Here is a 27568-nt window from a genome sequence, read left to right as displayed (position 1 = left end):
AAGCTGCGCATGAATTAAACTTTATTTTGTGCCGTTCTCATTTATTTAATCTTTGTTAAAATCTTTAAACCCAGAAATGTTTTGATTCAAGGTTGTTTATAGGGCAACTTATAGGTTATTGTGATACTCTAGTTCTGGTTAATTATCATAGGTGTCTTGTAAGCCCATTTGGGATGGGTATAATGTTTTAAGCATCATATAATAATAAAATTTGATCAGTTAGTGAATCTATAAACCTGTTATGTGTCTAATTACCAACGAAAGTATCTTCTATAGATGTATTTTTAAAACCAACCTGGTGTTTTTTCTGGTGGGTCAAACCAGACAAAATGTGAAAAAATGAAGGCAAAGAAAAAATTATATAATAATTACTTAAATAGCAATATTTTGTAGGTAGTTGATAATTTTACTTGCCAAATGTTAACATTTATTCCCAAAAACATGCCTGCAGACGGTCCTATTGATGCAAATGCTTCACAGCTATTAGATTCAATAAATTAAATGAGAACGCATCAGCCGACAGTCTTTTATGCGATGTCAGACAGTCACAGTTAAAGAAAAAGCATCAGCCAGAGACTTGGTCTAATCTTTATATACATAATTAGTCACCAGTTACAATACACATATTTATATACTACAGGAACACAGATAATACAGGTACTCAGTGTGTGTTTTACATTTTTTTTTATTATTATTATAATTTTTTCTTTACCTAACCTGCATGTTGAAGAAGTGCCAATCATGGGGTTTGTCTTCAAGCCTGGAGGACAAGAAGGGGAGAGGCTCTCACTCTCAGCCCTACTCCCAACTCACCACATATCCACTGGTCTACATTTGAGCAGTGCATAGGTCTCAGAAGTCCGGACTCCTTTTCTAACGCACACAGATGGCTTATACAAGTTTAAACATCCTGCCTCTTTTATCCCAGCTCCTTTTTTTTTGTTTTTATAGAAGAAAGCTTCACATTCATTCTTCTATCTAATGCTAAAGCTGATCTGAGACATATTAGGACTCATCTGCAGATAAAATGAATGGGAAACGGACTTCATGGACTCGCCCATTATGCCCTTTCAAGTATGGCTTAACACAACTGTATTTTGTTGCATCCTTCAGCAGAAGACAAACCCACAGAGAGCCTTTAATGCAATGTCATTATTGCTTACAGAGTAAAAGAAAAAGCTTTTGTGTACATAGACACAGTGCAGATTCACAGAGGGCCCTATAGTTGGACGGTGATCATGGGAGAGCAGAGCCGAACCTCTGCTTGCTTTCATCATGAGAGCGGGGACACGTCCGACTCGGAGGAACTTATTAAGAGCAAGCAGAGTGTGAGCGGGTCGGGAGTGTAGGGTTTCTCGATCTAAGGTGGAGGATTTACCACAGGGAATGATGGCAAATGCTTTCTTTGCTTATACAGTGACAACTTCTGTGGTTTTTCAGTATGATGGGTAACACTGTATTCACATGAATGCAGCCAGCGGGGATTCCTGGTCACTGAGAGCTGTCACGGTTTGAAAAACTGAACAACAGGACACCGAAAACTACAACTGCACTGCAAAGCTGGAGTGGGCACAAGTAAAACGAGCTTCAGAGTGTCAGTGTGCACACAGCAGTTTCCTATAGCAGAGCAGAACTGCCACCAAATATCAAAACCTCTTAACATCAAAGGAGATCTCGTTCTAATGAAAAACCATCAAACAATGTAATACAATTTTATGTTGGAGTAGATGGTGCAGACTGTGTGTTTGCTGGATATTTAGTGTTTCTCTGCTTGAACAGATATGGGTTCAGGATCTAAAATAATGCATCTGAAATGTATTCAGGCTGTGAGCGGCTCACTCAAGAGACAGATATGTCACCATAGTCCAATATTTCAACCCTAAACCAAAGTAAAACTGTATTAAACTAAGCATTAGAGAAATGAATGTAAATAAAATGAAATTTTCGAGTCTCTCCTAGGAGTTATTAATTGAGAATTAATAACTCCTAGGAGAGTTATTAATAACTCCTAGGAGAGTTATTAATAACTCCTAGGAGAGTTATTAATTCTTAATTGAGAATATCTGGACCATTTCTTTAATGCAAAAATCATTAAGTAGTGAATAATGGTGCGATTGTTCCTTTTTGTATGGTCTTGTACAGACCATTGCATCACTTCCATGCATTTGTATTTTGACTAACAACTGATCTCTGATAGTATTACTGCTATTTTTCCACAGTTTGTTCAGAAATTCATGCTTTCCAGAGGATGAACCCTAACAACTTTGGTGGACCCATGATTTCCCCTCTATCACTACCATCCATCTGTCCATCTTCCAGTTATCCAATTCAGTGTCACACAGTGGGACCGGAGCCAATCCCAGCCATCATGGTGAGAAGCAGGGTACACCCTGACAGGTAGTTTATTAACCTAACGTACATGTCTTTGTGACGGGAAGCTGAGGCACAGAGAAAACCCCAGCCGGCTCATGGGCTTGAACCCAGGACTGTCTCATTGTCCTCACTGCACCACTGCTCCACTGTGCTCCCCTGCAGTAAACAAAATATAATAGAAATGGACGCTGCCTTTTGGTGTTAGTGACATAATTTGGATCAGAGATGTTCGGCAATAATCTGGGAACCTGTCAATGCATTTGCAGGATTTTGGCTGGGAATTATAGGCGAGTCGCTTGTGGACGCACACCCATGCCTTTTTAGCTAACAGCTGGTGGATAGTCCAAGCTCCAGTTGCCAAGGTAACCCTGTAGTGTATTTCCAACATTGTCATATGTCTATCATTATAACAAGACCCTGTCACCCAATGGCGGCTCTGCTTCCCCGGAGTTCGAGGCTTTGTGAAAGCTCTAATCTTTGAGCTAAAATGGTTGTGTTTGTAACGCAAACCTACTGATATGACTGGCATTTTTTAAGGCTGATACTAATAAAAAAAATCAAAGCTATTGCAGAAGATTAAGCCAATAATTTAATGTATGTTTTCATGACTTTTTCAAGTAGATATCTCACCAGCTGATGGACTAAACCCATTGATTTACAAGACAGAATTATTATATGTACACTCCTCCAGCACCCAATTAACTCACATTACTCATAATATACACACATCCATTCCTAAGTGATTTTTTTAGAATGACTTGATTTCCTTGGTTGCCTATCGTCTTCACGCTTCTGGAGACAAACACTGCAGATACAGTCCCACAAAATGCGATCCAGTGGCTGTAGTTTGTTGAGTGTCTGGACGGTACATTCCTCAAAAAACTATTCTTACCCTCACAAAAACAAAAACAAAGTAAACACCTCATGTTGACCCTCTTCACCAAGTCTGTCAGGACATTCTGGGACATGAGGTACATTCTGCTCATGCTCGTCACTATTCAGTCCACAGGATGGTTACAGGAGACAACAGCAACAGGGTTAGTGATGCTGGGTGTTTTGTCAGCCAGTGAAAGTGGATGAACTGTTTACAGATCCAGGTTATCACTAACATTTGGAAAGAGTGGAGGTACAGTGTTACAGGAAGAATTAATATGTCCACACAAAAGCGTAGCAGCCAGATTTTTAGCCTTTCCAAACCTCAAAACACAAGAAACAAAGGTAAGTAATCCCATGGTGAGCAGGCCTCTTGGACCAGTGCATGGACTCACAGGCTGGAGGGTTGGAGGAGGGGGTACAGGTGGCTTACATCTTCAAAATGGGCTTCTGTATGCTAGCATAGACAATGAAAAAATGGGTGTAGCTTCCAGGCCTGAAAACTGAAGCCAGCATGGAAGTGCCTTCAAGATACATTTTTTTAAAGGGCACCAGGAGGTGACTTCTCTGGCTGCAAAAGGACTTCTGGCCCTAGAGAAGCCTATGGAAAAATATAGCTCAGAGTTTCAGGTCATATCAAATAAACCGTCAGGTCCACTTTGTTAATTGTCAGAAAGGAGAATTATCCAGGGTATACTCACTGGCTAACAAGTTCTGATTGATCAGTTGTCGCATCGAGTTTCAAAACACTGAAAAAGTTCCGCCTAAGGCTTCGTAACGTCATGGTGGCTACATCCATCTTTTATATTGTCTGTGCACTTGCTCGTATTGTAACCTCATTAAATAGCTGCAATCTCGCTGGCTATTGTTTCGTTTGGTTACCCTTGATAATCTGGATTTGAAGTTGGACTTTAATAACAAATAAAGCATGGCGAATATGTAAAAAATATATAGGTGCGCCACCTTTTTTATATATCTGCTCAGCTGGATAACTAGTTTACTAGTATTAAAGCAGACTAAGAGACAGATGGCATTAAATTAATCCAGAGTATGTGGGAGAAACAGAAACAATGGTGGCTAATGGAGAACAAAAATCCCATTTTTGTGGCAAAAATCAACAAACGTTTTAAAGTTTTTTTTAAATCAGGGTTTACAGGTGATTTTTAATGTCTTAAGATAATTTAGATAATGATTCAACATAAATACCCACTTTACCCCCTTTAAAGTCTTTGCTGAGTGGTCTTAAAACACGGCCACTAAAAACATTAAAATCACCAAACACTGGTTAGCCCTGATGCGAGCCTTCTCTCATGTGGGCTAACATTAAAAGTCCAATATTAACAGCTGAATGTCAGATAGGATTTATACTGATTCCATGTGTTTTTTCCCCCAAGCTTTAAAGAGGGTTGCATCAAAATACCTTTTACTTTTAACGCTTTACAGGGTTTTTGTTGGAGCTAATTAACTTTGCCCTCAGTACAAAAATAATTTTCTTTTGTGAAAAAGTTAGCATTCTCAGTAGCTGTAGAGGATGGTAAACTTCTTGTTTTTAGCTAGTTATGAGGGTATATTTGAGAACCTTTTACAAGGTTTTTGTTTCAAAATTGAATGACCCCATAAAAATACTAACCACAGCTGTTGTTTGAACTAAAGTTTGTTGGCCAGGAATCAATCAGATTAGTGCACGCTTCTGTATAAAGGTAAATATTTTTCAGAGTAAATTTTCAGTAATATTAGATTATAGCCATAGAGTATGGTGAAATACAAAAGGTAATATATTTAATGCAAAGTGAGATTATATTGGGTTTAAGTGTTATTAGTGTCATTAGAAAGGGATTAATGAGTCCAATATGAAAAAAACTGTCTTTGTAGTATTATCACATAAAGTCAGTCAGAGGATTATTGTTTGATGGCTACATGGTTGCTTGGTATTTATGATTATGAATTATTGTTTATAGGATCTGTACTGAGTGGATATTTGGGATAAGACATGAAAAAACAAACATAAATGTGAGGAATATCTATTCAGGCAAAGTGGTATAAAAACTGAAGATTTCTATGGCCTGATAAGATACCTGAAGTGAGCCTGTTGGACAGCACAGAGGGCCTGTCCATTGCAGAATCTAGATCAGATCCAATTATAAAGGCTCTGTGAAGCCATGGGAGTCAGCCACAGTGGATTTCTCTGACAGTGGCAGCTATTTGTCTATTCATGTGGTGTTGAAAGGAATTGGAAAAATTAGCTACCAACTGCAAAACATGCCCTGAAGTTACAACAACTCTGAATGTCTGCAAAAATGTTGCTACGAGACAAATGAAACAAAGTGTTTGGCTTATACTGAGAAATCTTTGATTAGTGGTGCAAATTCACATTTTCATACACATTTGTGATGAAAATTAATTTTGGAAATGTTTTCTTTATTAATTTGCCATAACTTTGGATAACAAGTCAGGTAAATCCATATTAATTCATTATAGCTATGAATATGTGTGTACTTTTTAAAGCACTTAGTAAGAAAATACAACATGTCTTCTTTGTAGCACTCATGTTGTTTTCACATTAAATGCTATAGGCTACATGAACAGCGGAAGTCGGAAGAACAATTTTCCCAACTGGGACCATCTAAGGAGGATGTGAATGCACAGTAGTAGCTGCACTATGTAATGTAGATGATATACTGTTATGCAGTGATTCTTTATTTACATTTTGATAGCTGTCTCTTAGGCTCCTAACTTTTGGGGACACTGGCTGGGTCGCTTTCTTCATGAGAAGTTGAAACCACTCCCACATCTGTACACTCAGTTAAACAAGAAGCCACTGCAAACCAGATGTCAATTAGCTTAGCTTAGCGTGAAGACTGGAAGCAGGTACCCTACAACAAAATCTGTTTGGGGCAGTGTAGCGGCAACGCCTCCTCCTGGTCTCTTACATTTGCTCGACATTTAAAAATGACACAATACTAACATAAAAGAGAAAGCCCAGTCAATGCAGCATTATAAAACATTATAATGTACCTCACATGTATGACATCACCTCCACATTTTTCTATAATGTTACTATAACGTTGCAAAATAGTCTGGTTATTTTGCTACAAGAGAAGCATACAAACTTACCAAGTTCTTATGACAAAATGTAACAACGTGGAATTATGTAATATGTTTGTTGGGTAGTAACATAATAGTCTGCCGAAAGGTAGCAAAATATTAACGTTACAGTCTAGAAAAACTTGTATCAGACCCCACCTTATTAAAAACGTTTAGAAAATTTCCTGTTTCTCTGAATTAATAAATAATACAGCTGGAAAATATTGCATGGTCATCCTATCTTGATAGACATAGCGGTGATAGATATCGGTGTTATCCATAAGTAAGCATCAGTAAGCTGAGCCAATCAGCTGCTGGTAATAGCTTCATATTTATCAGACAGATGTGAGAGTGGTATCCATACTTTTATTTTGGCAAAATAAAAATGTTAATCTCTTTTGCTGTTAGAGCCTCGTGATATGACTGGGCTGAACGCACAAGCCAGACTTGTCTTTAATGGTGATAGGAAACAATGAGTGACTGGGTGTGCATAAAGGACATGGAGCTCAGTAACTCAGTAATATGGAAGGTATGGAATACCTGTGGGAAAAATGCTTTTCTTCACTGGGTTTTCTGTAAAAAACAAAAACAACCAAAACTATGATGAAATTGTTTTTTTGTTTTTTTTTTAAAACCCACTCTAAAAACCCCATTATCTCAGGAGCATATCACCATCTGGACTACATGAAGAATTTATTCAGGTAAGTGACTGCTAATCTTTTATAATCCAGTGCTAAGTGCTTTTATCTGTAGACAAATGTGGCTGGATAATGGCTGGGTCATTGACTGAATTGGAGGGGGCAGAACAGTGTGTGCTTCCAGTCCGAGAAACCAGGAGCAACAATTGTTCCGGCCTCCGTTTACGAATGTTATTCATCTGCCACCGAGGGATTGTTGAGGAGACAGAGAGGCAGGCTGCGCTATTAGAGCTTAATTTAATGCTGGGTCGCTCGACATTCTCAGTAGCTTACTCAGAAGAAAAGATGATATGTGACACCTCGCCGTGCATTTATACCTGGGTATGACTGCACAGTGAGATGCAGAATTTAAAAAAAAAAAAAAAAAACAGTCTGTGGATGATTACACTTAAAAGTTCAGTTAGAGCTACGGAGATAGATTTGACTCCCCCCCGTCTGTCCACTTTGTGCGAATGAGCAAACCAGCAAAAGTAGTTTGGTGGTGGCTTATACATTTTATATATTGTAACAAGAGAGTAACAAGAAATGACGGTAAAGATGGCTAAAAGGGATCAGATCCCTGCAGTACATGATACTTTTGTCCACATACTTTTGACCAAGCCGAGCAATTTTTTCTTTATTTCATCCTCAGTTTTTCCTTCTTCAAGTACCAGATTTAATCTTTTCTGTGTTGCATCTTCTTTCTTTTTAAAATGGTCTCTTCAAAATAGTCTGTAGAGCGACCAAGCACATAAATTAATCTTAAATGTGTTCAGACTGAATATGTTTCTCATCAACAAAACTGCTTCTAAATGTTTCTGGTGTCCAGTTCTTTCTGTTATTTGCCTTTAAATCTTCACTTATATCCTCGTTAATGAAATACTCAGACGTAAACTTTATGTAAGGTGCCTACGGTAAGCTGTGTCCTTCAGTCTGAACACATCTTATTAACCTGCACTTCCAGCTCTGGCTTCATTTTGACTGGTCAGTGGTCCCAATGGAGAATGCAGTTATGAGCTTTACCTACAGCATTGAGGAGTGGGGCTTGTGTTAATGGGCCAGCTTACAATTGGAAACATTTCAGCTTAGGACAGAGAGCACCACTCCTCTGACAGAGATTCAATAATCACATAACAACTGCAGGAGCTACAACTACCAACTATCAAAGAAAGACATGTTGACGTGTTGTTGAAGGCAAAGGTGGATGGGTGGACTGCGGGGCAGGAAGGAGGGTTGAAGGAGATGGTTTGGTCTGGGTCACCTCTTCAGATGGTGGCATCATGGGGCAGTTGAGGCACTGCCACTTCGGATTTCTGGTTGGAGTAGCGCTGCATGTGGGGCAGCAGGGGGCCAGATGGTAACAGGCCTAGCAGCTCCCTGGATCTGCTTGGCAACCTCCGCCCCCACCGGCGACTACCATAACCGAGCTTGCGGCTTCGCCTCACTGCCTGGCCTAACAGCATGGCTGTGTGGGGCCACAGTGGGTCCGTGAAGCTAGAGATGCTGGACTCCTGAAGAGGGACACAGGACCTGCGCCTCAGTGCGCGTTCTCGGAAGATGTGAGAGGCGGCAAAGAGGTCGGGGCTAAGGCCGAAAGAGCCGCAGGTCAGCGAGATGCGGCCCTCCAGCGATGGCCCCAGCAGGCTGAGGCTAGTTCTGTCCGTGAACGAGTCAGTTCGGTCTTCGTAGCCAAGGTCAGCGGGCGCTGAGCACTGCTGCAGGGGCCAGCCTCCACGGCTCTTCCCCCCATTGTCCGCATTGCTTCCTCCCTCTCCGCCATCACGCTCTACCCTGACCGCTTCATCTTCCTCCTCATGCTCCTCCTCTTCTTGCTCCTCCTCCTCCACCTCTGCTACCTCCTCCTCGTCCGCCACCTCTCCCTCCACCACACCCTCCTCCTCTTCCTCGGTGCTGGTGGGTGGTGGCGAGCGAGGGTCCCGCAAGAAGACCACTATGACAGTGATATTATCGCTAGAGCCCGCATCCCGGGCTGAGGCCACCAGCTTATGAGCTACCATGGTGGTGTCCCCAGCGTTCTCCTGGAGATGATCGCTGACCACGCGCACCGCCTCATCTGGATTCACCGTGTCCCAGAAGCCATCGCAGGCCAGAATCAGGTAGTCTTCTGAACCATCCAATGGGAAGATGCCATGGTCTGCGTCGCCACAGATGTAGGGTTTGTGCTCAGAGTCACCTGTCAACACAGGTAACAGTTTAATCTGTGAGGATCTGCTCAGACTAAGGTAAAAACATCCAGGAACATCTCATGAATCAGGAAAAGGAATCTAGTAGGAAATTATCTAAAATAATGACATTATATTTATAATAACTGCTTTCTAATAGTGGGATTAGCATATGTACATGTGCTGCTTTAAATGTTGGGGTGGGGTTGGGGTGGGGTGGGGGTGTTAAAGTTCTCTGTACTCTTACATTTAACACCCTACCTTAAATCTAACTCTGTTTTAGGGTTAAATTGTAACTTTAACCCTAAAGGAAATCTTTAACTCTCATGTTAGTTCTTGAAGGGATGTGAAAAAAATAAGAGTGAACCGATACATTAGGGTTAGGTGCAACTTTTCCTTTCCCTCACTCTGCAGCTCTAAAACTAAGTCTGGTTCTCAAAAAGATAGCTGGATCAATTTTTCTGTAAGGAAGCTATTTTTGGCTGCTCCCTTATTCACAAAGGGTCACCACAAAAGGTAGCTCTGCATATTTGATTGGTCGATTTTTTTTACTTCCTGACTCAAAACCTCAAAGGGATTTGTCTGTATTCCTCGGTCTGAACCAGGGAGTCTTTTCCTTGCCAGGTAAACGTGTAAGCTGCTAAACTTGGATATGCTTTTACGGATGTGTTTTAATGTCATTTTATATTTGTTTTTTGTCTTTTCTGTAGCAAATGACTTCTGTCGTTCTTTTTGGATGAGCAGTTTTCAAGAAGGGTACCACCCACAACCTGCCCACAGTCTGCCCACAATTACACATATTTCTCTTTTCAAAAGAGAAACTTTATGATTAACTCAATGTGACACGTTTAAGGGTCATCTATGAAGCTACAAAAATGTATGAGAATTGTGCAGTAAAAAGAATGTGCATGAAAAGTTTACCTATCGCTCTGGATACAGACAAGCTGCCATTGACCCTCCACGTGCCGAACCAGATCACACAACCTCCGAGAGCCTCGATCCTCTGCTTCTCATCCTGCAGACACAAAATTATTGGAATCATCTTGTGCTGCCATTCTGCAGCAGAAAGCTCAGTACTAAAGCACAATGCTTTGCCCGCCTCTGCTGTGCCCTTAAAATCTGAAATGCTGGTGCTGTTTCTAGATTAATGATGCTGGAAACAGGCTGGGATGTAGCAAGGAAGGAGGACGGTGTCCTGTGTTACTATTGTTGTTGCAGAATTAAACAAAGAAACACATGGTGAGCAATAATGGAGTGGAAATTTTGCGACAAATTACAATAATGAACAGGAAGTGGAAAGCTCATGAAGCACAAGTTTTCCTATATACAGATTTTTAAGGGAGTTCAGTTGTTTGACTACGACGTGCACCTTTCAGGTACTCAGCAGGCAGGTGGTATAATACTGCTCTCACATTTGGTTGTGAAATATAAAACTTTGGCAGAAATCACCCTAAAATATCACTAAATAACACATTATATCTCATTTGTTCTCATTTTTTTTAAAAGAAGTGTAAATTAACAATGTGTTGTTTTATCTGAGTTTATTGGTGCCAGAATATTTTTTTGGCTGTAACTATTAATCTACGAAAGTTCTCACCGCCTGCCAACTGCTCAGAGAAAATAAATATTTTGCCACATAACGCCGTAAAATGGAAACTCGACGTTTTTACACTTCAGTACTTTTGCCGATTAAATCAACACAACACAGTAACGGGATCTTTACATAATGCAAGTGCAAATATGATTAATCTGAAATCCATCTAAGTCAAAATGCACCAACGTATAAAACAACTCTTTATTAAAGTTGATAAATTATTGTCATTTGTCTTATCCTTGCCACTGTCTATTTGAGAAAGTTTACATCTGATTGACTGCCCCTCACAAACAGAAGGTCAGAACAGCAGGTAGGCGTGGCTGCTAACAGAGTTTCTACAATCCACAGAGAAATTCATAAAGGACTCATCATGTCTGAGGTATGAGGAGACTGAGTTATCTCACCTCTCTGTCTGGTTTATGTGGTTTCATCAGCTCCACCACCTGCCCTCTCCTGACCAGAATGACCTGGGAGTCTCCAAGCCAGGCCACGTACAACGTCCGGCCCCGCAGGAACGTCACCACCCCTGTTGTGCCGCAACGTAGGTTCTGCCAGACAGACACATGTCACAGTGTTCTCAAGAGCAGCTGCATCACCACAAATACTTTGAAACGAGCAGAAAAAAATGTTGACAACATTGAGCTGTTTAGAAAGACACCTCTGTCTCATTCTTATTAAAATTGGACTAGCTGTTGGAATTATACTCATAGCATAAATATAATAAATAAATAGTGTTATTCACCATGAGTAAACTTAACAGTACTTCATAGTTTAGGAATACTGTGCAGTAAATACTACTAAATGGTTTCGTCCTTGGATTATGTGGTTACCTCTCGCGAGGCCTTCTTCACAAAGCGTTCGTCGGTGAGTTTGAAGGCTCTGCAGAGCGCCTCGCTGGGGTCCTGGCTGAAGGATTCCTGCCGGACTAAGTTCACGTGAAGGTGATTGGCTGCATAAATGGCAGCATCAACACCTCCATGACCGTCAAACACAGCAAAGAAAGCCTGCTCTTCCTGATCCTGGCAGACAGGAAAAAACATGATTTTGTAGGCTGGACTGCATGGCGTGAAACTCCCATATCACAAAAACAAATTTCCACAGTTATCTATTTGGCATCAAACTTTTGATGTAGTCCCTAAATACAGTAAACTCAAATGACTTAATGGCCTAATTGGTCAAATGATGTAATGTAATATTGAGACTGCAAACATCACAATTTGGATATATCAAAAGTTACTATATGCAATATTTGCTAAGGTATTCTATATAAAATATACGGAATTACAGGTACTTAAATGCTACATATGGGTCCTTTTAGCATGATGGTGGGTAGTTGCTAGGCACCATGATGATGAAATAAGATCCTTCAGGGGCCCAAGATGTACCTGGCTGCTCAAGGTCTGATCATGTAGTTTAGGGGCAACCAAACAAAGAGAGAGAGAAACTGGGTGTTTAATATGATTTGTGCCAAATCGACTGCATTCTTTCTTATTGCCAGCAGGAGGCGACTCCTCTGATTTCAGAAAACATTTTACTCTGGAGTTTATGGTCCTAAGTTTTCGAGCCCTATTTCATCAATAAATAATTAAATAAAAATAGCTTGAAAAGGCTTGTTGTTGCTAACAGAGTACAAAAATAGAAACAAGGGGCCAGAAATGATGTATTAATGTGATCACATTAATGTGATTAATGTGATCAAACATTAATATGTATTAATGTTTGATCTGATATTGTCATGTTAGTGTTGTTTCTGGATAAACAAAAGTAACGTTGGTCCAGGTTCAACATTGTAGTGATGTCATTGTTTTGCGATGTGGAAAGACCGTCCCACCACACACAAAACCGTAACCCTGATCTCATAACCCTAACCTATAGCCCCGTAATCCTAAACCTAACCTAACCTTTTCCTAAGTGGACATCAGCAAGTTTTTTTGCAAGTCGCAAAGCTATGACATCCCAACAATGTGATTGGTCAGTTCCAGTGTTGTGGAATCATTATTGTGTTGATCCAGGATAGTGTATTAATTAGGTTATGATTGACCGTAATTCTAACCCATGGCTCATGAGCTGCAGTTTGCTGACCTCTGGCCTAATGTAACATATTTAATGCATGAGTTTTTGTGTGTTTTTGACACTAACCCCTACCTGAATATTGAAGAGTGTGTTGAAGTCAGGGATGATGATGTGCTTGTCCTCCATCTTGCGCCGCATGTTCTTGATGGCGTGGATGGACGTCTCATAATATGGCTGTGGACGACGGCGGAAGGGGAGCTCCTTCAGCCAGAGGCAGCACGTCTCAAACAGTCTATTAAACACCAGCCGGGCCAGCTTCACAGACTCCATCTCTGACACACACAAACACACACACACGCGATGAGCCAGGCTGTTCTATTTTAGCTTCATTGCTTCCACTGTTGGTTTGGAGCTCAGTTTATAGAGCTTGCACTTTTGAAAGTATACTCTATCAGAGATGTATCTTTTGAACATCAAACAGTGCGTCTCTAGGTGCCTCTGAAAGCTGTCTGAGAGGTGATCGCTCAGTCTGCAGTAACAATAGCTTCTAATAGTGACACAGAGTACTGGAAAGATAAAGAAAATGTGCATGAATCACTCTTACAGTTTAATCCAGTTTTCTTACCATAGCGAAAGTAAAACAATATTTCGGTTACCCTGAAATGGCACATCTGTAAATCTGATCATTTTTGTGACCATTTAAATTTATATGATAGTTATTTATTTCATTTAAGGAAAGGTTTAATGTAGCTTTGCAATAACTGTTTGAGGTACAAAGTACATTTATTTTTTATGTCAATTAGCTGTTCCTCAATGAAATGTCAGGAAAACACAGAAAATCTTCAGTGTAGTTTCCCAGAGTCCAAGGCAACATTTTCAGATGTCTAATCTAAAACTCAAAGACATTCAGTTTACATTTATATATAAACTGCAAAGATTCATGTTTGAGAAATTAGAAAACACCTGGTGTTTTTGCTGTTCAAAAAATAATGAAGGGAGCACTTATCGTCACAATATAACACAACTTCAGGGTTATCAATCTGTCCAGTTAGGAAGCAGAAACCACTCTGAATCCATGTCAGCTACTTTAGTGGAAATCAAAGTGATTAAAGGTGCATTTGAGAAGAAACAACAAGACAAGCCCTAAACAGGGGATGGTTTCGCAGGTGGTGCTTCAGGGCATCGCTCTCTCTTTCTCCTTCCTGACTGATTTTTGCTGGTGCCTTTGTCACTGCTGGCAACAGGGGACGGGACCTGCAGCCCATTCTGTTTATCCAGCTAGACCAGCTTCTCCAGGATTTTAGACAGCATCTGTCTAATGAGCTCAGTATAGACCTGCCAGCTCTGTTTCCTGGTGAAAGCCAGTAGAAGTGCATTTTTCTCATCTATGAGCACAGGCCCCACTCTAGGCCGTTGGGACCTCATGCAAGTGAATATCCTGGCCGAGGTCATAATTTACTGGACTTTGGCAGTTTTCCTCCTGTTCTTTCACACATAAAGGAGGAGATCTCAGCCCTTTTGAGCCCTTGTCTTGTTCTCCCACAGCCCATCTCCTTATATCTCCTCCACGCTCTTCACACAGGAAACCTTTTGATCGTGGAGAAGCTGGACTCCCTGTGCAACAGATACCATCTCGTGGTAACAGCAGTGATCAGGACACTGGCAAAAAGCAAAACTGTAGAAAAAAAAAGAGCCACAGAGGAGAAGGAGAGAGCAATGATCTGTGGCCACCACCTGCAAAAACACTCCCTTTTTGGAGCTTGTGTTGTTGTTGCCTTTCAGTGCACCTGTCGTCAATTTCATTTGCATCAAAGCTGAAATGGACTCGCAGTGGTTTCTCCTTCCCGACTGGAGAGATTAATATCCCAGACGTTTGTGTGTCATACTATGATGATCAAGTGGTCCCTTAATTCATTTGAGCAGTGCATTAAGTGATTACATAAATGAGCATAAATACATTTTCTGGTAACTGATCAGGATAAGCCATTGCAGGGGTGTGACGTCTGTGTCTGTCACCATATCAATTTATTTTAATTTACCGACTCTGTCTTCAACAAAACCTCAGTAGTTAAGTTCAGTTAAGTTGAAAGGGGGGGGATTTAATAGCTGAAAATAATTATGTGTTAACATTGTTATCTTGCTACTTCTTTGTTCCTATATTTTCCTCTGGCAGGTTTTGCTCGTACTGGCCAGATGGAGAGGAAAAAAGAAAGTTAATGAGTCGAGTTTCGAACCTTCATGAGGTTGGTCTACATTCAGCTTACAACAAGAGTATTTTCTTTAATGAGTAAGTATTTGAATAAATAAACCTTTTTATTGCTTCATGTGGATCACAGTTCCAATTTATTGGTTGCACCGTTGCCATTTCATCCTTACAGCACAGTTTTCTGGACAAGGTTTAATATTTCTCCAGATAGCAGAAGACAAATCGTCAGTAACATTTACCAAGAACTGCTTTGCGAGATCTAAAAATTAAAGAAACATTGGTCAAATTAAAGTACTTTATCCCTGGGTAGTCCCTGCACATCTTCCTCTCAGAGAGATTTTACAGGGTGAATTAAACTAAAAGGTTCTTGTCTAAATTTTTCTGCTGTGTCAAAAAATACCCAACAATGACATTTGAAAACTCCTCATCCCCCGGAGGAAATTACACCCTTGTGAACAGAGGCACTCCAGGGGCCTGTTTTACTTTGTCAGAAAGGCAAAGTCATTGGCAGATTTCACTCAGGTACACAAGTTAGTGGAACAGAGGCGAGCCTGTAAGCAGAATATGCGCTCGCTGTAATAACCACGTCTGTGCGAGTATGTGAGCGTGACCTACTAATGCTATCTGCTGGTATTATAGTCTATCCTGATTTTTCTCTCTCTTCTCACTGTCACTTTGCTTGAAAAATATGGCATCAGCGAGATGGAGAGCCAGCTGGTGCTGCATCCACTCATCCTCCTTTTTAAAAGTATGTGCACATCAAACCCAATGTCCTGGTAATAAACTGCACTTTGTGAGCCGAATGTTTCACGCTCTCCTCCCGTCTGTCTTGCTCCAAATGGAGATGTTGTAAAGGTCTATTCATAACACCTTGCAAATAGTTGGAGGGGGAAAAAAAAGAGAATTGTGGCGTGCAATGAAGCGGCATCAAACAGGATGTGATCGGCTGTTACACAACACAAGACGCACAAGCAGAGAGATGGTGGTGGTGGTGCACTCTGAGCCTCACTACAACTCCAGCAAGAGCAGAACATTTACAACCTTTCTACAGCTCCTGATGCTGGATTCACTGTATGCGCTTCGCCCGCTTAAAGCAGGAGAACTAAAGAGAAACTGGTGTAATGTAATGGAAACAAACCCAGTCTTTATGCTTTTATGGTTTTAGTAAATAATGAGTGTTTTTGGTAATTGGATTGCATTTATATTTTTGTACTTTTTCTATTTATTTAATTTTTTTTCAATGTTGTATATCTCAGCTGACGTTCTCTGCTCCTTTATAACTGCTCTGTTGAGAATAAATAAAGCATTTTTGAATTTTAATTTGAAACGTAAAGTTATAATTTCTTGTTCACTGTAAGAAAAAAAACAACATCTCTGACATATGTTAGCAATACTAGATTTTTGTGACTGTTAGCAAATGATTGGCTGCACGACAAATCAAAAATGGTTAAAAATTTGTTTTCAAAGAATAAATCATTTTTAATTAACTGATATTTGCACGTGCAATATTCTTAATGTTTCCTACCATGAACCTCTGAATTTACTTCTCCTACAACTTTTAGTATTTTGCAGAAATAGGTCCATTGTTGTGGCATGGATAATGGCTGTCAGTTAATACCTCTATGTTTTTTTTTTAACATTATCAGATTCGATTTTATTGGAATTTGGTGCTAATAATTCCATAATTAGGCATCTCAGTTTAATATTTAAATATTAAACTGAGATGCCTGTTAACATTTTAAATAATTTGTAATCATAGAGACAATTTCCACAATGGAAAATAGAAAAAGCTATATTTTAAAGCTATATATAACTTATATGCACATAAGTCGCTCAGACTGTGAGTAGCAGAGTATCTTTTTGTCTAAATATAAGTAATTATGTTTGATAATTTTGTGCGATTTTTCATCTCCTTTTTGCACAAATGATTAAAAACCACAATAAGTTACATTAGAACATACACTCAACGGCCAGTTTATTAGGTACGCACTGTTTGTACATTGTTTGATGCTTTATTTCTTTATGCAACAGAGTCAACAAGATGCTGGAAACCACCAGTCCATTTGAGTACAGTGAACGCAGAAACGAGTTTGAGATGATTTAAGCTTTTTTACATGGTGTGTCTTCCTGCTGGAAGCAGTCATCAGACGATGGGTGGACTGTGGTCATAAAGGGATGGACCTGGTGTTTAAATGATGCCCAGTTGGTAGTAAGAAGCCCAAAGTGTGCCAAGAAAATATCCCCCACACAATTACACCACCGCCTGCCTGAAATATTGATACAAAGCAGGATGGAGCTATGCTTTCATATTGTTTATGCCAAATTCTGACCCTACAATCCAAATATAGCAGAAACCAAGACTCAAGACAAGACAGCAATTTTAGTGAGCCTGGTGAACTGTAGCCTCAGTTTCCTGTTCTTAGCTGACTAACTAGTGCTGTTGCTGTAGTCCATCTGCTTCAACATTCAGAGTTGCTCTTCTGCATTTCGGTTGTAACAAGTGGTTATTTAAGTTACTATTCCCTTCCAGAACTGATGCTCAATGGATATTTCCTTTTTTCCGAGTATTCTCTGTAAATCCTAGAGATGGCTGTGAAGTAGATCAGCAGTTTCTGAAATACTCAGACCAGTTTGGCACCAACAACCCCACCACCAGGATTAAGAGAGCAAGCTACAGTTGAAGGACTCCCTTTGAAATGAAACTGTTTTCCTCATTGATTTTTCACAAATTGATCAAAAGGGCTAACAGAGCAACACTTTAGACTGTCAATACTGAACGGGTTCCTTTACTTTAGTTCCCAAAGAAGTCATTAAGTTAAAAAACAAGTCATAAATACATCATTTCAGCTTATTTAAAAAAACAAAAAACAAAAAGACAGTTGCCTTCGAAAACAGCTGGCAATGTACATGTCAAACAGCAGTTCTTTGGGACTATTTTTGACTAATACATATCTCGTCCTCTGCAAAACATGACAGCTGACAAACTGACAGCCTAATTGCAGTTTGAGCAGATGTTGACTGTTGAAGGTAATTTGTATATCTTTGCATGCTGTGTTTTCTCCAGTATACAGCTTTCATGTAGCTTGAAAGCCATTTTGATGTAAATATGCTGGCCATTGTTGGATTTAGCACATCCTGGCTGACAGCTTTGGGTGTGCTTCGGAGTTTACTTTGTGCCCTCTAGCGGTCAAACACCTCTCCGTGCAGCTTTGTGGGGGAGAACTGGGACAAAGCCCTGGTGGTTATATGCCTATGTGCATGTGTGTGGGATGAAGTGAGAGAGAGACCTAATTTGTGCGAGAGAGCGGTCTCGTGGGCTCCCTGGGGACTCACGTGGTAATGGGTCAGCTCCATCTTCTACAGTCTTATTGAGGTGGTGAATAGAGAGGTCAGTCTGCAGGAGGCTGTCTGCTGTGGCTCTGGCCAAGGCGGCAGCCAGGGAGCACGGGCAGTTACTGTGGTGAGGAGAGACGACACAGTTAAGAATGGGTCAGAAAGAAAAATCATCTTACATCATCGACTGACAGCATGATCTAGGTTTATTAGGAAATATATTCAAGGATCCACAATACTAACATGCCGGAACAAACAGCATTACTGATGCTTTCTTGGAGCCTTAACACAAACAAGTTTTGGCAGGTATTATTGGCTGGTTTTGGCTCGTCACAGGTGTGGGCATCAGCACAGATACTGCATATCTGATTATAAGTAATAAGAAATGACAGCACACAGATCTCAGAAATATACATCTGTGGTCATTTTTCTGCTTCAGAGCAATCACATTTTTACATAGCAGTAAAATTATTAAAAGTTACATTTTTATAATAAGTCATGCCATTCACTTAACAAGGCAAACCCGCACTCTGGCAGGCTGAAAGATGATCTAAAATTGCAGTTCCTCTAGTCACCACTTGAGGCTGGCTCCAAAAACGAGTCAGTCCCGATAGACTCCCATGTTAATGAACGTGTTTGCAGCCTGGTACAAAAAAGGGTTGGGTCTCTATGCACAGTTTCTTCCTTTATATTAACTGTAAGGTAGGCAATTTATTTTTCATCCATTTTCATCCACACATCCATTTGCATACCGGTGAGGCTTAATCTTGGATATGGCTTTCTTGATTGACATATGTGGTGTAACTGCTAGCTATGTGCTAGGCCTCACCTCTACTATTCGGGTTTTTCAGTCATGGATTATCTTCTAGGCACATGGTGCTGTAGGGTCAATGAATAAGAGCTCAAACACATAAAATCAGTCGGGGCCCATTTAACATACACAAGGCTAATCACCAATTTCACAGCAAACACTTGCCAAAGGGTCAGGGAATACAATTTTTTTTTCTCTAGAAACCAGAGGTTGTATCACGTCCAACATGGTGGACCACTCTTGAGAAATATGACATCACATGAAAAACCTAAACAGAATTTATTACATGAGTGATTCTCAAAGTGTGGGGTACCGCCCCCTAATGGACACTGCTCATGAGCTGTACAAGATATTTCACAATAAACAAAACACCTTTAACTTTACACTTTGTAATTCTGTTTGAAATTAACATTAATACTTAAAATATAGGTATAAAATATAAATCAAATATTAAATACAGAAACCATTTCTAAATAATCACAGTTAAACAAAGCCATGGAATTTAAATTACATGTTTTTAGAGCTAAAAAATTATAAAAAACAAATCACAAATGAGAAATCACTTCATTTTGGTTTGTGTGTGTGTGTGCGTGTGTGTGTGTGTGTGTGTGTGTGTGTGTGTGTGTGTGTGTGTGTGTGTGTGTGTGTGTGTGTGTGTGTGTGTGTGCGTGTGGCTGCAGCATGATTCAATTTGGGCACTCCCTGAATTCTGATAGCATGCATGTCATCTGTGGAATGCCCACGTGCGTATTTGCCTTGAAGGATTTAAAAATTTTATAACACAAAGTTCTGCTTAGTGCAGCAGAATATCACAACATCTGGCTACATCTGCACACGCTGGAGGAGGTGTGCCTTTTTCTTAAGGTTAACGAGAGCTGGGGAGGAGGAGGAGAAGGAGTGGGAGGAAGCAGAGGAGGGTCGTTTGAAGGACTGAAGGCTTGCTGTACATGAGTCACCACGATAACTAGGCCACATCCAGATGCAGGTAACCATAGTAACCTAATGTCTGGATAGTCTCCATAGCACTCAAATTAACTTGAAAATATATCTGAACTGAAGTGATGCTAGCTCAATGGCTTTTTAATTAAGGAGCCACAAGCAGTGAAAAACGACTATCCTGAACTGGACTGATACAATAATCTGATCTGGTCACACCTGAAAATCCTTCAAGCATTCACACAATCTAAAACTTCCGGCAGGTGTGTTGAGAAGCTCTGATTTTGGTTACATGATTTGTTAATGAAGCAGTAATGTTGGTTTTAAAGAAAGCAGGGCATGATCGAACAAAGGTTCAAACCAGGAAACAGCACCTGAGGCTGTGCACTCCTCTGGGGGTGATTCATTAAGTGGGACAACAGATGGGAGGCAGCGAGTGTTCAGAGGTTACTGTGCTGAAAGAGAAACTTACAAACTGAAGTATATATGTGTCCAAAAAAATGTCATGCTATATTTTAAACATATTCTAACACCCTATGCTTACATCAACCGAATATACACAGCACACCCAGACTACCAGCTATGTAAGGCTGTAATAAACCAAAGCAATCACAAGGATTGCTTTGGTTGCTAGCAAGTCGGCATGGTCGCCTTCAGTTTGAATGGATGTCAGTGCCTCGTCTGCAAAAAGATAGTGCTCGATCAGCTGTAGTGAGGCTTTCTCGTCAACGTAAAAGTTGTGCCTTACCAATGCAACCAAACATGTTTCAAAAAGCAATAAGTTAGTGTCTTCCATGTGTACTCCCCAACCAGTTGGGGAGTACACATTTCTCCCTAGCAACTAGAGGTGCGAGTGAGTTGCTGACTGGTCTCTATACCTATGATTGAGGACACTGGATTATATTAACCTGAAACCTTATCTTTTGCTAAAGTTGACCAAGTAGTTTTGGTACCTCAGCCAAACTCTGCTGCAACTAAAAACTGACAAAGATCACTGAAAAGTGAAAATATTGAATCAAAGTAGGTCTAAAAAACACTAACGACACTGTTTCCCAAAGAGTTGAATAATTTTTTGGGGGATGCTGTGCATATGTGTGGGTGAATGGAAATGGAGATAAACTATCCATCCATCCATTCGCTTCCGCTTATCCTTTTCAGGGTCGCGGGGGGCGCTGGAGCCTATCCCAGCTGTCATAGGGCGAAAGGCGGGGTACACCCTGGACAGGTCGCTAGTCTGTCGCAGGGCTAACACACAGGGACAGACAACCATTCGCACTCACATTCACTCGCACATTCACACCTAGTGGCAATTTGGATTATCCAATTAACCTATCCCCACAAGCTGCATGTCTTTGGATGGTGGGAGGAAGCCGGAGTACCCGGAGGGAACCCACGCAAACACGGGGAGAACATGCAAACTCCACACAGAAAGACCCCGGCCTGATGGTGCAATTGAACTCAGGACCTTCTTGCTGTGCGGCAACAGTGCTAACCACCGTGCCACCGTGCTGCCCCGAGATAAACTAACCCTTTAATAAATTAAAGATTAAATAATATGATTAATAAGTTGCTCGGACACATAAATATGTTTAGTTATCTCAGCAAATTCATCCACTTCTGGATGGAGTGGCCATTCAACTTGCAGTGAACTCAAGAGCATAACAGGTAAGCACTTGAGCTGATCAACCCCAGGACCAAAGACTCTTTGGGAGGCATCTGAAGTGACTGGCTTTGTCTGACAGAAGTGAAACAAAAACAAAAAGTCCAGGGCTGGTTGGTTAACAATGACTTGAACCTTCAAAATAAGAGCGAGGGCACTGTCCACCAGTTAATCCATGGTCCTTCAGATAGATAATTTAAAAAATGTCTTGATGTGGAGAACACTCAAAGTTTTGTTTTTAGATGTTAGGCAAACCCCAGACTAGTGGGTAAAAAAAATCTGTTGCACATCGCTACCACAATGATAACTTGCTGTGGCTGGACATTGTTTACTATTTAGTTCAGCACGTAGAAAATTGACTAATTCTAATTAGTGCTAAACACAATAGGTTTTGTGTCTGTTTTAGTGCTTAGATTTAAATCTAAAAGCACTTATGGTCAGGTACTTTGTTCAAAACAAAAATATTTCAGCATCACTGGGATTGCCAAAAGCAGTTGCAGAACAACAACAACATCATCTGTACCAGATGTCAGTAGATTTTAGTCTAGACCTCGATCAGCATTTTACAGCTGGGTTGTTCCTACATCTAAAAAATGATGGTGTCCGAAAAGGCATTTTGACCTTTCACCAGAGAAAAATCACCAGCACTATGTTTCTTTTTAATAACCTTTGATTTATTTAAGCTGAAAATATGTTTTTGTTTATAAAATGTCTGCTGTGTAGACTCTTAGCTTTACCTATATCAGCCTTACATATATAATCACTCCCAAAGGCTGATTTTGACCACATCCTGCTTGTGCAATGTGTCATTTTGAACTCTGTTTCTTTGGAGCACAATATATCCATCGTATTTTAACTTCAACAGATATACTGCATAATGTTCCATATTAATTTAAAATGTAGCACTAGGGCAACTGAATACAGATAATCTCTGTTGGACACTTTCAGTACAGTACTCAGTGCACTGCATTTAATTTCCCCCTAATAAATGAGCTGGGTTGGCTGAGTACAACGCAGGGACATATTCTAAAATTAAATACAGTCAGTGTGAAAGGGGCCTCTGTGGCTCATATGTCAAATAGCATGGGTTTAATCAATGAAAACTCAAAGCCAGCGGCAGCCAACCTCAACATTTTTAATTAATTCAGCTGTACTCTTGCTAACAGAGACAGCTAAGTGAGTTAATTTCCATGTACGACTGAAAAGATGTGTGTTTTTACTAGCAAATACCATTAGACGACTCTAACAAAGCGTGGTCTCATCGCAAGACTGACCTCCCAAGCACATCAACAGCATGAGCCATTTTACTCGTACCCATGGCAACATGGTGTCCTTTAAAGTAACAAAGCTTTCTTGCGGGATTAATTATGACAATGCAAATTCACAACCAGAGGAGGTCAGGGTGGATGGGTGGGTCCTAAATACATTTGATTTTAAGTAGACGTAGCTTTATTTAAAGTATTTTAATTCATGGACTCAAATGAGAGCTTCTAGAGTAGCTTTGCACGACTCATAGTTTAAAAAAAGAAAAAAGCACATCTCCCAGTGGTTCATGGAGCCATGTTTTAGTATTCTGGCCATCGCTGTGGTGTTTTTGTAATAGTGGCTATAAATGAATAAAAATGCTAAGGTATCAGCTGATGCATTCACTGACTGTGCAGGTATGGGGTGTAGATACTTAAACCTGCTGAGTTGGATTGGTGTGAAACAACGCATTAATAAAAGAGTAGAATTTGTCTTGTTGCAAAGGCATTTAGTGCAATTTATCACACAGCAAGCTATTTATTTTTTAGCTAATTTAAAACATAATAAAATCCCAGTGGGTGAGTTTTTTGTTATAAAGGTGCAAAATATCTACTTTTTTGTATGAAGCTGCAGATGTAGTTTTGGACTAACACTCCTCAAGTGGCCACAGCAGCTGCAGTTTTTTGCATTTACTCTGCAGCCACTTTTTTATGATGAGATATTCCCTTGATTATTATTTGTCATCCATCACGTTGGAGCAGTTTATTTATAGATTAGATGAAAACAGTTGCACCTGCGCATAAAGTCTTAATTTACATTTCATGTTGCCAACAAGAAGCTCTAATTTGCTTTTTACATTTGCAGTTACAACCTGCTGTTGCCTCTCCTTTCTTCCTGCTCTCTCAATACTTTACAGTGTTGGAGAAAGAGCCATGCCATGGCAACCACAAAAACTACAAATAACTTCACTGACGATCATCTTTACAGAAATAGTTAAATATGTTGAAAAGGCAATTACTCATTCCCATCCTGACACTGAGCTGAATATATCCAGTTAGAGTATGACGTATTCCTGTAGCTTCACGACAGACTTGAACTCTCATGAACCTCAGGAACTTTTCAACAAAAGGGAAACTTTATTTGTGTTTTACTGTACTAACACGACAGTCCAGAATCGGTGATATCTTGCAGCAGCTTTAGGATCACAGTCCTGTTTACTTTATAGTTTAACAGGTTCATTCAACCTGTAATTTTTACACAAATTACAGGTTGTATTTCACTGATAATTTATCATCAGAGTGACTCAAATGGAATCACATGCTATGGCCTTTCCAATCACTATATCTCACTTCAATATTTGAGAGACTGGAAGGAGGAAAAAAACAACAACTCTTTGATTGATTACAGCATAAACACCTGGTATATACACTTAAAAAAACAAAACTCATTTATATCAGTCACATGTGCTCAGTGTCACTCTGTCCTCTGTGAAAAGATGGGGCTGCCACCGGTGCAACCTACCAGTTCTGTAGCGAACGCCAGGCCAGCTCCACCCTGATGAAGTCTGATCCTGACAGTTTGGTCAGAAACATGCACAGGAGTATCCACTGGAGGTCATTTGGCAGAGCTCCGTCAGCGCTCCACGTGTTACTCCTTGCACAAAATATCTCATACTGCTGCTGGGTTGAATCCCTTCTAGCTGTCCAGCTCTCCTCGTGTCTCTTGATATCTCCTCCACTCACTGGGAGACATTGCAAACCCTCTCGCATCACCCTGGAGAAGCTGGGCAACGTGTCCAACCTGAATGGCCTACAGGCATCATCTCATGCTACTAACAGTGACAAGGGAACCAGCACAAAGCAAAGAGAGCAACGATGTGTGGCCACCACCTGAGAAAACATTGTCACTTTGGGTTGCACCAAAGCAGCTGAAATGGATTCACAACAGTTTAAGTGGACAGATAAATATCACAGAAGTTTAAGTGACCAGATGCTGTAAAAAAGGCTGTAAAAATTCTTTTGAGGTCAAAGGCCAAAAGAGGTAGGCGGTAGGAAGCTGAAGCATATTCAAGGTGACAGGGTGAAACACAGGTGCACAGACGAACCATCAGAAAGCTAACAAGCCTTTAACTTTTGACTTCCACAAACCAAATAAGTTCATCCCCAAATCAAGGTGAATGTTTTGGAAAGTTTGAAGAAATTTTCTTGAGAAATCCTGGAAATATCGTGTCCATGAGTTCAGAGCGGAGGAATGGACAGATAACCCAAAAACCTCATGCTTCTGTCCACAACTCACACCACTGAGGAGAAATAAAAAGGCAAAGTAGCTTGAAACTCTTTACTGTGTTTTAAATCTTTTTGGTTTTCATTCAGCATCATATTTCTTTATCTGCCTGACAAAGAAAAAAGTTTTATATTACATGTCCTCCTGTAGAAACCTGTCTTACATTAGGTCCTTGATGCTGCTCTCAAACTGGGTCAAGGCCTAGAAACATGACGAAAGGAGTAGTAGACGCCTGCTCCCATAAAGCAGCATCCACTGTAACCTCATGGGTAAACTTCTCCTTGAAAGTGTAGACGCTGTATTGGTGAAATATCTAGTTCTCATTCTTAAAGCGCAGATCAAAGGAAAGAACAACACTGTCTGTCTGCAAAGCCGTAATGTGAATTTAGTCATCTAAGCCTGCTGCCAACATCAGGTCAAAAGATATCCTTGAAAAGGAGGTCTTTGAGTTAGAAATGTTTCTAAAGTGCTCCCAAAATATCACCATCACATCTAACTTTCTGCAGTAGCGGTGGGCTGTTTCACTTTAGTAAATGTCCCACCAAGCACCGAACATTTTCTGGGTTAAATCTGCCTGTCACTGCATTTATTTAGTCACTGACATCGGATTTTGTCCCAATTTAGCCTAAGATCGGCATCTTTTTTTTGGATCACGGAGATACAACCATGAAAACGATGATCATAGCACGTTCAACTAAGTCAGGCAGATATCTCATTAACTTTGAAACCTGGAAAGTTAAAAGCCATCTTTGCAGATTGGTCCCTTTCCACTAAATTTGCCTGAAAAGGTGAAAAAAGAACCACCCTTTCAACCAAATCTCAATGTGGTTTGCAACATATCCAAAGCTATCTTTTCAGCGACTTTTAGAAGTGGGGTTACTGTTAGAGGAATGGATCCAATGAATCCAGTACAAATATTTTTATTGTTTTTATACTTGCTGTGGTTTGTTTAGCGTGTAGGTTTTAGCAGTTAATTTTGCTCTCTGTTTTATGTTGCATGCTTTTAATTTTCACAATTTCATTGCACGGCTTATTTCATTTAGTTTTACCTCCTACCTGAGCCCTCACCTGATTAGCCACTAACTCAGTCTTTTGCTTTTATCACTTTTTACTCTGCAGAATTTTATTAGGTTTTTTTTTTGCCTTGCATGGCAATGTTGAATTTTGTTAATATCATTTTATCCTTTTGCTATGAATAAATGCCTTTTTAGCTGTTATTCTTTGACTCTGTTGACCCCCATGTTGCTTTCTCTTGGCTGCTCTCCACCAAACATAAAAAAGAACCGCCTTCCCCCCTTTCTTTTACACAGTCAGCTCCCATTAGAGACATAATAATGTGTTTGTTGAAAACATGAGGTGGGGAGGGGGGGCTCTTATCTGGTACTGAGTCACTTCCAAGGTATTTTCATGATCACACAGGCATTTAGCGATAAGAATATGTTTTTTGTCTCCCTCCAGGGCAAAACCAGCAAACTCATCCAGTATTTCCACAAACTGTGCCCAGGTCTGTGTTATAACAGCTCCTCTGTTCTGCTTTTTGCTTTCAAAGCTGCGTAAACATACAGCATACTCCATTACTGGTTTAAACAAAAAATTATCTCTTTAAGGTTTTTAAAGGAGATTTTAATGGACATAAAGAAAAAAAAACAAGGTTAGGATTGTTTTCCTTTCTGTTTGTGATTTATTCTTCCACGCTCTTTGGAGTAATTAATATTCAAAGGGACTGCACACTGTGTGGGTTTTCTCACACAGTGTGGTGAATCCAAATTAGCCGTAGGTGTGGATGTGCATGGTTGTCTGTCCGGGATGAATGACGCCTCTTGCTCAGTGTCAGCTGAGGGTAGGCAACTGTCTGCAAGATAGAGCAGGAAAAGCTAATTGATGGATGGTTGATTATTAATCAAGGTGTCAGAACCTGGCTGAAAACACTGTTAATGCAGTAAAGCAGAGAGATGTGCTTTTACTTTAGTAACTCTTCTTGATTGCTTTCCACTGTTTAATTATGCATCTAGTAATTTTTAGGTAAAATAAAGACAGACAGAGAAGAGGGTGGACACCAGGAAATTAGACAGTATGGGACTGTCCCTATTTGGGCTTCTCCATCACCAGCATCCTCTACTCCATGTTTCCATTCATAGAAACCCATATTTTCCCCTCCCTCTCTCTCCCCTCTACTCCCCTCTCTCCTCCCTCACTCTCGGCTGGCTGTTGGGGGTGGATGCTGAGCTGAGGAGCTCTGATTGGCTGCAGGTCACACAGGAGAAGACGTGACGCACCAATGACAGTTCCCTGTGGCT

General features: G+C 40.4%; 1 protein-coding gene across 4 annotated transcripts in view; it reads right to left on the bottom strand.

Annotated features, from left to right (window-relative positions):
• Positions 1-643: 643 nt before the first annotated feature.
• The window catches only part of ppm1e (protein phosphatase, Mg2+/Mn2+ dependent, 1E), a 60261-nt gene continuing 33336 nt past the window's right edge, over positions 644-27568 (bottom strand). For 3 of the 4 annotated variants that reach the window (XM_085421173.1, XM_085421176.1, XM_085421175.1), the window contains exons 3-8: positions 18337-18458; positions 12930-13129; positions 11615-11803; positions 11189-11332; positions 10112-10205; positions 644-9201 (exon numbers count right to left, since the gene is read on the bottom strand). In XM_085421173.1, coding sequence (XP_085277299.1) covers positions 8273-9201; positions 10112-10205; positions 11189-11332; positions 11615-11803; positions 12930-13129; positions 18337-18458 — 1678 coding nt within the window. In that variant the 3' untranslated portion in view covers positions 644-8272. Of the gene's footprint in view, positions 9202-10111; positions 10206-11188; positions 11333-11614; positions 11804-12929; positions 13130-18336; positions 18459-24509; positions 24817-27568 lie in introns of those variants that run through there. The other variant, XM_085421172.1, reaches the window with a different exon arrangement.

The sequence above is a fragment of the Rhamphochromis longiceps genome, linkage group LG10 (assembly GCF_057381845.1).
Source record: "Rhamphochromis longiceps isolate RC_006_pf linkage group LG10, R_longiceps_female_GT1.1, whole genome shotgun sequence".
In the NCBI taxonomy this organism is placed as follows: domain Eukaryota; kingdom Metazoa; phylum Chordata; class Actinopteri; order Cichliformes; family Cichlidae; genus Rhamphochromis; species Rhamphochromis longiceps.
The sequence above is the reverse complement of the archived record's forward strand: the minus strand, read 5'-3'. Positions and strand labels throughout refer to the sequence as shown.